Genomic DNA, 13734 nt, shown 5'->3' on the forward strand with positions numbered 1-13734 from the left:
AAACATGTAAAATATGGAATAACGTAGGCCTACCCACTGAAATTAAACATTCTCCAACAATTCCTTCATTTAAAGGTTTATATCGATCTCATTTCTTTTCACAAAACTAAAACCTTTTCCCACAATTTATTTTGTATTTAAGACAGTACCTCAATGTAAAATAGGTTTATCTTTTACCTGATTGTGTAATCCTCGATAAATATGGCGAAAACTCAAGATATCTGAGTTTTCTAGATCTAAACAACTCAAATACCTGACTTTTCTAGATCTAGAAAACTCAGATGTCAATATCTCTAGAATGGATCTAGAAAAATCAGATCATCATAGTATGATTGGTTTGTAGGTCATTTGGATCATTCCAATATTAATCAGAATGTAGGTGAATTGAAATACTAGAGGGTGTTATTGAAACTGATTACTGTGTACGTTTTCTTACTAATATTGTAACATGTACTTAGCGGCCTACGGCTTAAATCATAAAAAAAAAATACAGTGCACGTTACCGTTAAAATGTAGGCTTAAAATTAGGTATGTACGAGTTGGTGTGGGTACGAGTTATTTGAGGAACGAGTTAGCCAAGTTGGGAATAGGTACAAGTTATTTTGGGTACGATTTGACCACTTCTAGCCTAGTACCCGGGCCAGGCCTACTCTGCGCGATACATCGCGATAGCGGCCACACGTTGAGCCTTGAATTGAGTTTGCTTAGCTAGGCTAGGCCTAAATGCTAAGCCTACATTTTAAAAGGTGTATACTGTATTTCTTTATGATTTAACATAGGCCGCTACTACAAGTTACAAGTTACAATAATTATTATTATTATTAAGAAAACGAATAATACTGTAATATTTCAAACAAGCTACCCTCTGATAATAATAGAACGATCCATTTGATGATCTGGGTTTTCTAGTTCCAAAATGAAAACTCAGATCTTGATATCTGAGTTTTCTAGATCTAGAAAACTCAGATATATCTGAGATCTGAGTTTTCTAGATCTGAATTTTCTAGACACTCATAATGAACACATGAGTAGAAATAAAATAAAATCCTTTTTCCTATTGTTTATACCCGGTTTATGCATTACGTTATTTACAGATATTAATCAAGCATAACGGATGTAAATAGCGCCACCAAATTACTCTATTACATAATATGATGTTTTTCTCGTCAAATTAAATTAAGCTCAATTCCTACATTTTGTTATTCTATTCCTTGAAAACATACTTTGTATTTGGGGGTAAGCCTAGATTGTCCAAGTACAACCCAACTTCGACAAGTAAAATAGGTTCTTATTGGTGCTTATAATATGCACAAATATAAAAACCCTTTTATCAATTGAAGTTATCAAATAAATATAAAGTCAGATATTAGATATATCGTTATGATTTTCGTTTCTACTACATTATATATAAATCCAAAGGCAAATTACTGAAAAAAATGACAATGCTGTGGGTATCAGTGGCTGGATCTCAATGGAGATACAAAAATAAAAAGCGAAAAGCTAAATCAAAACGATAAAGTAAACAGCCAGAAAAGTTAGCAGAGCTAACATTATATCTATATATAAAAAATTTTTCACAAGAAGTTAAAATTATTGGCCATTCTTCTCGGTATAAGAACATTAACAGTTTTGAATAGCAGCAGAGAAATGTACTTTATTTTATGTGGATTATTATAAATAAAAGTGAATATATATAAGTATATAGCTGTACTAAGCAAAATTGTATGTTGCAAGTAAGAAATCCAGAGATTACGACACATTGTAGTAGCTATTATAATATTGGAAAGTATAGGCCCATTAACGCGTATTATTTTATCATTTAAACAGTTAATGTTAAGTTGCGGTATGACGTTGGCTGAATATACTGGTATCATTTGGTCACCAAGCTATCCTGATCCATACAAAAAAAATGTCGACTGTGAAGCTGTAATCCAAGCAAAGAACTCACAGGTTGTACAACTTACTCTCGAAGAATTTAAAATTTCAATAATGGTAAACGACCAAAACATCCAGGCCAGAATGTCCTTCTAAAACCGTTTTACCCGAGTCATTATCATTCCGAGAACTATCGCCTACACTTCCTAAAAGGGAAGCGAGTTAACCCTCTAGTTCCTTAAGTAGTGGTTAACTGTACTGTTTTAATCATTTTAAGCATATTTATGCTTTAAAAAAATAAAATAACAAGTCAATCAAATATATATGGTAACAAAATTTGAATTAACATGAAGTTTTTTTTAATAAGATGATCAGCCAATCAAAATGTAATGTGGTTGAAAATAAAAAAAAAATAGTAACTTAAAACCTATATAAAAGGTTATTATACACATATTCGGCACTGGTTTGCAGTATTTACGAAGGCAACATCATGGGCCTGATGCGAGCAACGACGGCTCTTGTTCTTATTGCTACTTTTGTCTTGGTAGTGAATAGTTTTAAGGTAAGGACAATTTGATCCATGCTTTGCTATATAATCTTAATTATATGATTAATTAATATATTTATTTTTATTAAAAACCAATATTTTAACAACCTTGATAACCTCAAAAAAATATTAGATCCTAAAAGATGTTTTTTTTTTTAATTCTTATTTTTATTTCTGTCATCATTATGTATTGTTTTGTAAATACCTAAACAGATAGATTCTTTCCATTTTATTGGACGAATGTGCGCCACATAAGTGAACTTATTTATTACGTGTATTTCAATGTTTTAAAAGATGATGGTTGCATTTTACATGTGTACTAAATATCCCACCACATTTTTTTGCCTTTTCTTTGTTGATTAAAAACTCACGTTTAACTCGGAAATAAACATAACCCTTTTCTTAATAAGTTTTACTGAAAACCTACCCTTGCACAACCTTGCACCACCTTTATTCATTCAATCTTTCATACGTATTATATTCACATTTCATTTTCGTACGTTAAATTTCCGTTTTATATTTCTTTCGTTATTTCCTGATGTTTACACTTTTAACCTCTATATACATAGTGTTTGATTATGCATACAAAAAACCATAAAAACTTATCCACACTTCATTTTGTACATGATATAATACATTTTAAAAATACAGTATATTTGTTTTCAATTTCATTTCGATTGAATGGATCATTATTATTCGGAGATAATTTTATTAATTCCCACCCACTCAGACCCTGCCCTTTGTGGTACAATGGGCATATCTATTGGCGTTTTATTTGCCAGGGCATACGTACGAGTACAAGGCCTAGGCTAGGACTAGACTTAACCATGTAATTAAAAAAAAACTAAAAAAACTAGGCAATACTCTACGCCTTAATAATAACTGTGACGATATTATATTTCAACACTAGTTATTTCAGTTTCGAATATACAGAATATAACACTGTACGTACCCTTTTTAGACGCGTGCAACGCGACTCTACAGTTCACTATCGGTCGGTCGGTTGGTCGGTAAACACTAACTTTTATATGGCTTTGTCGTGATATCACTTTCAGCTAAGTCAATTTCACAGTATGTTCCTTATGTTTTCACGGTGCGCAATCAAAAATTACGCGCTCTCTACGCACGATTTAACGAAATCACGTTTGTAATCATATCTTCCCCAGCATGAATCACAATTAAATAAAATTTGGTACTCAGGGCAAAAATGATTATATGGCAATACAATTACGTACGTAGCGCATGTACACGCGTTTAACATTTTCAAAATTTATTTTCGATGAAATAAGAGTACGTTTCAGGACATTTTAAGCGTTCAAAAGATTTTTGCACGCGCACTGCACGGTAAATGTTAATATGCACTCTGTTTACCCGATTTCTGTTTTAAAACTTTTCTTTAATATTATCATCATATTTCGTTCACTTTTTAACTCGAAAATACGTTATACAAGTGACAGGCTACGCACGTACGTGTAAAGTTAACAAAATGGTGAAAATATGCTAAATTTTAAAATTAATATAGATCAGAATGTACGGGAACACCTATTTTGCATTTCATTTTCTTAAAGTTTATCATATGTATGATTTATTATGAAATTAAGAGAACAAAAGGTGCATATGAAATTTATAAAAAATAATTTCGACAAACAAATTATGACATTAACTTTCTTCCTTAAAATGTTCATATATTAAATTTAATAGTATAATTTATAGTTTGACAGTGCATAATTTATTTATATTTTTAAAGATTTCATCATAGTAAAAAGTTATAATTCATTGCGGTAAGGTAAAGGTGAGTCCCGTGTTCTCTGAACGTAGGGGAATGAGCTGTTAGGAGCTCATTGTACTAAGCCTCGGCATTATGTGGTAGGGTGGCCAGTTCCTTTCCACGCCGCCTTTTTTCTCCCTAGTATTTTCAACCAGGTACTCATTTACAGCTGAGTGGACTGAGAGTTGTCGGGAATTGAACCCGGGTCTATCTGTATGACAGTCAAGTGTCCTAACCACTCGGCTATCCAACTCCATTGCGGTATGTAATAATATATCTACACCAAAGTGGTTACTGCATAGTAAATACACTTTTAGTCAGTTGTGTATGGCTCGGTGGTACCGAGATCGAGTCTCACCTTGGGAAACTAAACGAAATAAGAAGCTTAGAGACATAACAGCTTCCTCCATATGTGTGCTGTTTCCAGGATGACCGACATCTGAGCTCTTCACTTTTCATGCCATTTTTTGTTGCACTCTACACCTCACAATGTCGGTCGGTTGGTCGGTCGGTCGGTCGGTAAACACTAACTTGAGCACGCAACTGCAGCCATCTACATGGCCTTGTTTTAAACCAAATGACGCACGTTTGATTATTGGTAGATTCGAAATATTTACATACCACCCGCACCATATAGCCAAATATGATATAATAACCTACGTCATTCTTATCGGATGTTTCCGGTCTGCAAAGCAATTTATATACGTGTATCACAAGTCTGTATTATTAGACAAAATCAAAGTAAAACAATAAATAAAAAAGATAATATATACACACTTTGGACAAGTCTAACGAGCTTTAAGTATATTTTATAAGCAATTAATTTACATATTTGAGTGCATTAATATTCTTAAAGTTATATTCTATTGGATACAAGTTACAGTAATTGGATACATTTCCATTTCCCCTGGGTCCGGGCTTAGTTACCGTTTTCCCAGTCATAGAGCTAATGTCATGTTGTTTATTTTAGGAATGATAGCTTTTGGTATGTCTGTGACACTTTTGATAACATAAGTGTTTTAATTACAGTATTTCTATTTTTCAAAGAACGAAAAATTTCTTTTATCCTAGGTGTTTTCTTCTCTAGATTCTCAATTTGTTCATACCATTTTTTAGCATTATAACCATTCTTATCATAACCAATATAAATACCAATAATCTTAACAGGGTCTTGGTTGAATGTTATGTTGCACGGGTTACTCGTTTTTGTCTTTTATCACAACCTATCCACATTTCATTTGTCTTGACTTATTTAGCTTCAGACCTGACATTTTACAATTTATTATTTTTTTAAATTTTTTATTCTCATTTTACGCTTTCTCCTGGGTAATATATTGGTCCATCTTCATATAGTGATGCTCTGCTGTTTTATTAATACCTAGGTCTATCGCTAATTTACTTTACAGATTGAGGATCTAACCAAAGATGAACTATTTCACTATTTTGGAACAATGGAACATTCTCAAGGTACTGCTGTTATTCTTTTGTATCAAATACTCTTGAATGTGTTGATAGGCCTACATTTGATCTTTTCTTGTATTGTCTGGAGTTGAAGAGACACGCCCTTTGGCAATAGTTGTCTTTAACGACTCTTGTCTCTCCTCAGTCTAATAAATAAATAAATAATAATTCTTTTACCAGTTATTATTACCACTTATTTCCTAAGTTTCTGGATATGACATTACATCTGTAACTCGACGTGATACGGGAATCAACAAACGATCAGTTGAAGCCACCGCTACTTATTCTTTCAACGCACTCGGAGAAAAGTTCCATCTCAATTTACATTTGAATTTAAGTAAGTAAGGGAAGAGTACTGGTATGATTTTACTGTAATTATTTTCACAAGTATACTCTGTTACCTTTTAACAATTACTATTAAAAATTATTATGCTGCTGCTAATCATACAATTAGAGGTAGTTAATTCTAATAATCGTTGATGTCCGAAACATCCTAGTTATAGGCGATAGCAACACAGTTAACCGCAACCAGACAAAAATATAATCGAGTCTACAAATGTTTAATGTGGTGATTAAATAAACATTGACTTTCAAAGTTTCCTTTTTAATGCAATACAATGTTTTAATTTTTTCAGATTTATTTTCGAGCGACTTTGTAATTGAGATAATTGGCGCCAATGGAAGCACACTACAAAAACCTAAAAACGCAGACTGTTACTATGTTGGATCGTCTGCAAACCATAATGATTCACTTGCTGCCGTCAGCACATGTAATGGATTGGTACGTTAATAAATGGCTACTGAAATGAATAAATTATTTATAATAGTTGAGTATAGTTCAGAATAAATAATGTTACCTATTAAAATATCATTATACAAATATATACCTACAATCTTACTGTTGTATAAAGGTACAGTATAATAGTAGCATGGTATATTATTTCAATATTCAAGTGCAACAACTAATTAACTATAAAAAACGTAATTAAAGCTTAGATCGTCGTTTAAACGTTGTATTTGACAAATACGTTTTTTTGTATATACCACAAATTACAGGGAGAAATGAAACGGATCCCAAAGATACTGCGTATATGCCATCGTAGCGGTGCAGCATCAATAAATGTTGTTTTTGTTATTACAGTATTTACTATTATTACTGATGACTGATGAATTAACAAGCAGCATTCAACTTAACAAGTAAGTTTTATTGTCTGCTTTAGGAAGGAATGGTGAATACGGCTGAGAAGAGTTATTTCATCAAGCCACTTAGACCAGAACATCGACGAAGAAGGAGCGCCAATACGCAAGACGAGACGATGCACGTGGTGTTCACACGTCACGTCCCAAAACAGACATGTGGTGTGACGAAACAAGACGAGGAAGAAACGCTACAGAGGACAACTAGATACAAGAGGAAAACAACAGAGAGAGTAACCAGAGACTTATACAGCAGTAATCTAATTTTGTATTGATTACTTTTTTTCTTATCACTTTCTCTTCAGGGATAGTGCACTTATTTACTTATTCGCCATGGTAGTGTTCTCTGGAAGTCACCAGTTCAAATCTAACCGTGTTCTTGTTTTTAAAATAATATACTAATGCTATTTTGTATTTTGTACAGCTGCACAGCGTGTAACCGGAAAAAAGAATCTTGAAGTATTACTGACAGCTGATTATACAATGTTTAGACAATATGGAGAAGATAAGCTGAAAGAATATCTTATAGTTATTATGAATATTGTAAGTATATAATAACAAATGACGTGTTTGTCAGACAATTACCAAAACGGGTCCAATGTCAGATCGATTTTATTCTAATTTAATGACACAATGTAAAGATGTACAACCGATAACCATTTTGGTGTTTTGACTATTCTTAAAACGCTTTTATTAGAATTTAAATGTAAAGAAATGCTTTATTAAACAGGTCTGCAATGTTTTTTCATGTAGACGTTAATCAATTTTATTTCATTGTCTAAGGATCCAAACGGAAATAAGTTAATAACTTTTTTTTTTGCTATCCTGGAAAATCTTTTATAAATGTATTTATTTGTCATGTCAGTAATTTATAGTATCAATTTTTATGTATTTTTTATAATGATTTTCATAATAAATTCAAATAAAATCACGAAGGCCTATCAAACTAAGAATTTTGAATTTCGCTACCGATTCAATGCGGTCAATGTACTGTTATTGTATATGTCTGAGGAAGGAAATCATGAAGAATTCATGAGATTAATTATGGCTTTTTAGAATAGGTCTATTTTTGAAAAATGAAATGAAATGATTTTTTTTCCTATATATTCTAACATATTATAAAATCATCTGCCTATTTTGTTTTTTAAATTATTAATATCTATGACATAATGCTTTGTCGATACTGTAATGTATTCTAAATTATATAAAATACTAATGTGTGTTCTTAAATTCAGGTGGCGTCAATATTTAAACAAAACAGCCTGGGAGTTGACATGACAGTAACGTTGATCAAGTTGGTCATCATTAAACAAGAAAGTGTAAGTAAAAATAAACGTCCTTATACGTTTAAAATAGTAGTATTTCGGTTGCTAACACGTATAACGTATTGTCCCCCCAAAACAAGAAAAATAATAATAGTAAATAATAAAATCAAGCCATTTTGTAGCTTTAATAAAGTTAATCACTTCTGCAGAAAAAAAACCAAAAAAATATTTTTACAAAACAAACGGTTAAATTCAACCAAAAACCAATTTGACTACTTTTTGCTCAACATTATTATTTTTGTTATCAGTTAAATATCTTCTTTTTTTTTCATTTAATTTTTGGTCAAAGTGAATAACTATGATGAGAACATTAAAATGACATTTAAAGATGTATTGTCCCTTGAAACACAAAAAATAAAATAAAAATATTCTAAATATATATTGGTTATATCAAAGTAATATTAAAGTTATTAACTTTAAGTCGAAAATTCAAAGCAAAAACAACAAGTTTACGTAATTAACAGGTAAATTAATTTGATTACATTTCGTCTGGAAAATCGTCACGAGCGAAAGTAAAAAAACATTTCAAACAACGAGTATGCATTATGCATGATGCTAATTAGGATTGTTTACAACTCGTCGCGGTTGAGAAGGTGTTTTCACACAGATCGCGAGGAAGTTTTATGATTATGCATACAGAGTAGCCAAACAAGCGTGTTGCATTATGAGATATGTTTTGATCGAAAACTTTGACTGGAAGTCAAAGTTATTTTTTGAACAAAAAAACGTCCGTATTTCGGTTAAATTAGTTTTTTTTACAACTAATTTTTGGTGAAAGTTAATAACTATTATGATATTTCAAAATGACCCACTTTTTTTCGAAATAAAAAAAACATTTTTTTTTTATTAGTCAAAGGGACAATACATCTTTAAATATTTTAGATATTTATACTATTTGAAAACTACCAAGACAGATTTAATTCCATAAATAACAATTTAAGTTAATGTATATCTTGTTTTGTCTTCTCGCCCACAATTGTTTTTGTTCACATTTTAAACTTAATTTTCTGTAGTCCATACAGATTAAAAAAATATTTAAGAAAAATACTAACATACTAATACATAAGGATAACATAATTCAGAATGGTTTTCAATATAATCTTGTTTAAAACTATAACACCTTAACTAAAAGGAGACGCTAAACCATAGAACAGTGAGGGTCAACACACAAATGTTTTTAGGATCGAAAAAACCCAAATGTATTTATAATACACAAGATGTATTAACTGTTATAGTATGGACCTAATTTGGTAGCAGACGAAAATGGATTAGAAGCCTGGAGTGCAATAAAACAGTTTTCCGAATGGCAACTTAATGAAGAACAACACAAATTACTTAAACCGGATCTTGCTGCCATTGTTACAAGGTACTATATTCTACGATTTATTATTCTTGTAATTGTGGTCACATGACGGCTCTACTAGTACTACTAGTTTAACAGGGGCTAGACCTAGGTAGGTTAACAGCAGGACTAGACCATTACAAATTTCTGATTGACAAAATAAGAAAAATAGGCCACTTTGCATGTTTTGACACATTATGCCTAAAACCGAATATCAGCAGCTTTGGGTGGGTGTCCGATTAAAGACGGCTTTATCAGATAGACGGTCCTATTAAATCCACCCCTGTTAGACCATTGCTATAAAACAGTCTTAGCTGAGACCGCGTACAGCAAAAAAAATGAGGGCATACTTTCAGCGTAGAATACTAAATAAGGTAATGTTCGTCACGCTTGCTAAATTCACAATCTACGCGAGAAATTCTATTCTAGGCCTTATAAGATCACCGTTATTATTTGATGTAACACTTAAAAGTCGTTCGATTGGTTGTCTTTCACGATCAATAATACGTCTAATCAACAAAAAGAGAGGTTTAAGACTGTTTTCGGGTAGGCTTACAGGTTAGACCGCGGCATAGCAATAGTCTATAATAAAAACTACTTGCTAGGAATCCGCCCCTGGTATCTATTAGCAAAATAAATCAATAAATAAATACCAACCGACCCTGTTTGTCAATCTTTACAATACGAAACAGAAATGAATATTGTTGGGTTAAACAAGTCAACGATTTGCTTTTTTACACTGGCTATTGTTACATCTGGTACGATCAGAAAGTAATATAGGCCTAAGTGTATTAATGATTTTAAACTTCATGATTTAAAAAAACATATGTTGAGCAGTTTAAAACCCATTCAAAATTAAAGTATTTTCAATTATTATTAATTAATCATTTATTATTATTAAATACACCCTATTAGCCTATAGATAGGAAACGTAAAAGAGTTACAAACAAAATTTTGTTTAGGCGTTCTAGATAGAAAAGGATAGATAGAACAAAGCTCAACACCAAGAACGTTTTTTAAAGTTTGTAATTGAAGTTTTAATAGAAGATGAAATTCATTTATGTGTCCTTTCTATAGAAATATCAGAGCCAAAGTTTTAATGTTTTATTTATTTTATTTTATTTTATTTCAACCACATCCAACAGTGAAAAATCGCCAATTACAGTTTACCTTAAAACTCTTTAGATAAAAATATAGAATTAAAAGCACATAAAAAAACAAAACATCAAACATACAAAATGGCAAACTTAAATCGATTTAAGAACTTTAGACTTAAATATGGACAAAGTGTCAAAAAAATATCTTTAATAGAAACTGAATTAAAAAGCTTGGATAATCTTTGAACGAAATCATTTTTGGTAACGTTGACTCGACAACGGGCAAGGTTGGGAGTTTGGTCGATTAATTTTGAGAGAAAAAAAATGACAAAATGTTACATTTAAAAAGGGAGTTGAAGCATTTGAAAAGAAATACCAAATCGAAAAAGCTTCTCCGAGTGTGAAGCGAGGGAAGATGAATTAAAAGACCAGGATTCGTGTGGTTAATAAAGTAAATAAACTTGGATTGAACCCGTTCGATACGATTTGATTGGGAGATAGAAATGGAATTGTAAATTGTTGATGAAAAGTCAAAAATAGGTCGGGCAAGAGAGATATAAAGTTTGAGTTTAGTAACACTATCGATATGTTTACTGTGACGCCAAAGCATACCTAATATTCTATTACCCTTAGCAAAAATTATGATCAACATGTTTATTAAAGTTAAGCTTCGAATCAATATAAATACCAAGATCCTTTTGAAAGTTAACCCTATCAGTAGAAAGTCGTTTAATAGTGTAATCAAAATTAATAATTTGTTTTTTAAGTGATAAAGTAAGAATCTGACACGGATTTAAGAACATTGTTCATGTGTCAGACCAATTGCATAGCCTAACAAGATCTTGTTGAATAAGAAGAGAATCATTAGGCCTAATAGTATTAACTATCCGATACAATTTAATATCGTCCGCAAAAATGAGGCATTGCGAATGTACAAACATTTCGGAAACATCATTGACAAACATAGAGAAGAGCAAAGGCCCAATATGGAACCCTGCGGAACTCCGAATGTAACGGCCAACCACGTAGATGTACAACTATTAAAGTTAACACGTTGGAAATGATTGTCAAGATAGTTACGAATCCAAGATCGATCCAGGATCGCAAATGCCAAATTGTTTGACCTTGTAAACTAGCAGATCGTGGCAGACTTTATCGAACGCTTTTGAATAGTCAGTGTAGACAATGTCACACTGATATGCAACTGATAGCATAGTAGCAAGATTGGTCTGACACAATCTGCCAGAGACAAAGCCATGTTGGACAGGAGAGAGAACGGGTGATATATGAGAAGAAATCTTATTATAAACAATTTTTAAAACTTTTAGAGAGAGTAGGAAGCAACGGCTATTGGGCGAAAGTTCTCAATATTAAAACGAGAACCAGCTTTAATCTATCGCAGCCAGACGTTTTATGAGGATTAATATTCTTTAGAAGTATTGCAACCTCATTAGATTTGACAGAAATATTTGAAAGAGTATTAATGGGATATTCAGCAAGATCAGGAAATGTAGAAATCTTAACATCATTAAATACAGAGTTAAAAAATAAATTAAACAAATATGCTTTATCTATATCACTACAAGCTTCAGTAGCTCCATACTTGAGTATGGACGGGGCTGTTTGTTTATAGTTATTCTTAGCCCATAACCAAAATCGTTTAGGGTTCTCATTTCATTTTTTTAGATAGAGAGCAAGTATAATTAGAATACTTAATTCTACAAAGTTGTTCAAAATTTCTGCGAGAATTGATATATTCATTGTTATGAAAATCAGTACGATATTGTCTATATAATTTACGTCGATTTTTTTTAATATTTAACGCTTTACGAAGGTCTTTATCGAAACAAGGAGGTAATCGTGGGAACCATATCTTAAATAGTAGATGAGACAAAATTATAAAAAGCATCTAGACAACCATTGGCATTATCAAAGCTCTTAAGGATATCCCAGGGTATACGATCAAAAATATTGCACATATCAGCCCAGTTCGTTTTAGAAAAGTTAAAAATAGTTCTAAAGGTATGACTATCACGAGCATAGGAATCCAAATCAAACTTAATATGAAGGGGCTCATGATCAGAATCAAAGATCGAGTCATCAATGGAAACACTACAATTATATTTAAAGTTACTATTAAAAAGAACAAGTAAATATTATTAAAACGAGTATTTGAAAAATTATATTGCGAGAGGTTAAAATGGTTAAGAAGTTGATCAGAAAAACAAACATTAATAGCAGAGTCGGATTTAAAAGTATGACTACCGTCGTCATTCCACTGAAAATCGGGTAGGTTAAAATCACCGACTAGGAGATTGATAAAGAAGCTCCATGTGTTCAGCGTTGTTGTTTGGTGGTCCAACAATACACGTTTTTCTATTTGAAGCCTTTAGTTTAATTCACTGCCAGCAATTTCGTATTGAACCAGTCTGGTTGACTTAAACCGATTACAGTCATTAACGTAGATATTAAGCCATGTTTCACATAAGGCTACTACATCGTACTTCCCATTGAGTAGATTCGCCCAGAACTGATCGGTAGTCATCCAATTTAAATTTTACGCTACGCACGTTTTGAAAGTAAATATTAACTTCCTTGGGTCCTGGGTTAGTTTCCACGTCACAACAAAAAACGAGTTCACGTAAACAATCAACATGATTAGGACAGTACTGGCTCAGGTTGCCGATATTTCTGGATTTACTTCTTATTTATAAAACGACCATCTTGTTCAGGTAAGGATAGCAATGTCAAGCTTGCAATCATTTGATGTTAAAACAACAGACGTCAAGTACGAACAAAATACAGGAGACAAAGGCTTAAACTGGAATCAAAAACGAACGTCATAACGATAATCAAAGTCTGAGTATTGGTAAATGCACAAGACGATCAACAGTAAATTTATAAAAAAGAAAACTTGCCCATGATTCCAGGATCAGTAAGTCGAAAATTAAACAGGAACTCAGGCTTACGGACGATCAAAATCCTCAAAGTAAATCACATAGGCCTATTCAAGAGAATATTAAAATAGTATAATGTACAGAAGATAAAATACTGTATAAAAATATGGTATAAAAAGCTGATCTGTACTGTACTATAAAAGCAATCAGGTTCAATGCGGTAGA

General features: G+C 32.0%; 1 protein-coding gene across 2 annotated transcripts in view; it reads left to right on the forward strand.

Annotated features, from left to right (window-relative positions):
- The first annotated feature begins 2353 nt into the window (after positions 1 to 2353).
- Positions 2354 to 13734, forward strand: part of LOC140055052 (A disintegrin and metalloproteinase with thrombospondin motifs 16-like) — a 51938-nt gene continuing 40557 nt past the window's right edge. The window contains exons 1-8 of one of the 2 annotated variants that reach the window (XM_072100224.1): positions 2354 to 2437; positions 5597 to 5657; positions 5857 to 5988; positions 6287 to 6432; positions 6872 to 7103; positions 7273 to 7391; positions 8084 to 8167; positions 9409 to 9539. In XM_072100224.1, the coding sequence (XP_071956325.1) occupies positions 2366 to 2437; positions 5597 to 5657; positions 5857 to 5988; positions 6287 to 6432; positions 6872 to 7103; positions 7273 to 7391; positions 8084 to 8167; positions 9409 to 9539 (977 nt within the window). In that variant the 5' untranslated portion in view covers positions 2354 to 2365. Of the gene's footprint in view, positions 2438 to 5596; positions 5658 to 5856; positions 5989 to 6286; positions 6433 to 6792; positions 7104 to 7272; positions 7392 to 8083; positions 8168 to 9408; positions 9540 to 13734 lie in introns of those variants that run through there. The other variant, XM_072100226.1, reaches the window with a different exon arrangement.

Source organism: Antedon mediterranea, chromosome 7 (genome assembly GCF_964355755.1).
Source record: "Antedon mediterranea chromosome 7, ecAntMedi1.1, whole genome shotgun sequence".
NCBI classification, from domain to species: domain Eukaryota; kingdom Metazoa; phylum Echinodermata; class Crinoidea; order Comatulida; family Antedonidae; genus Antedon; species Antedon mediterranea.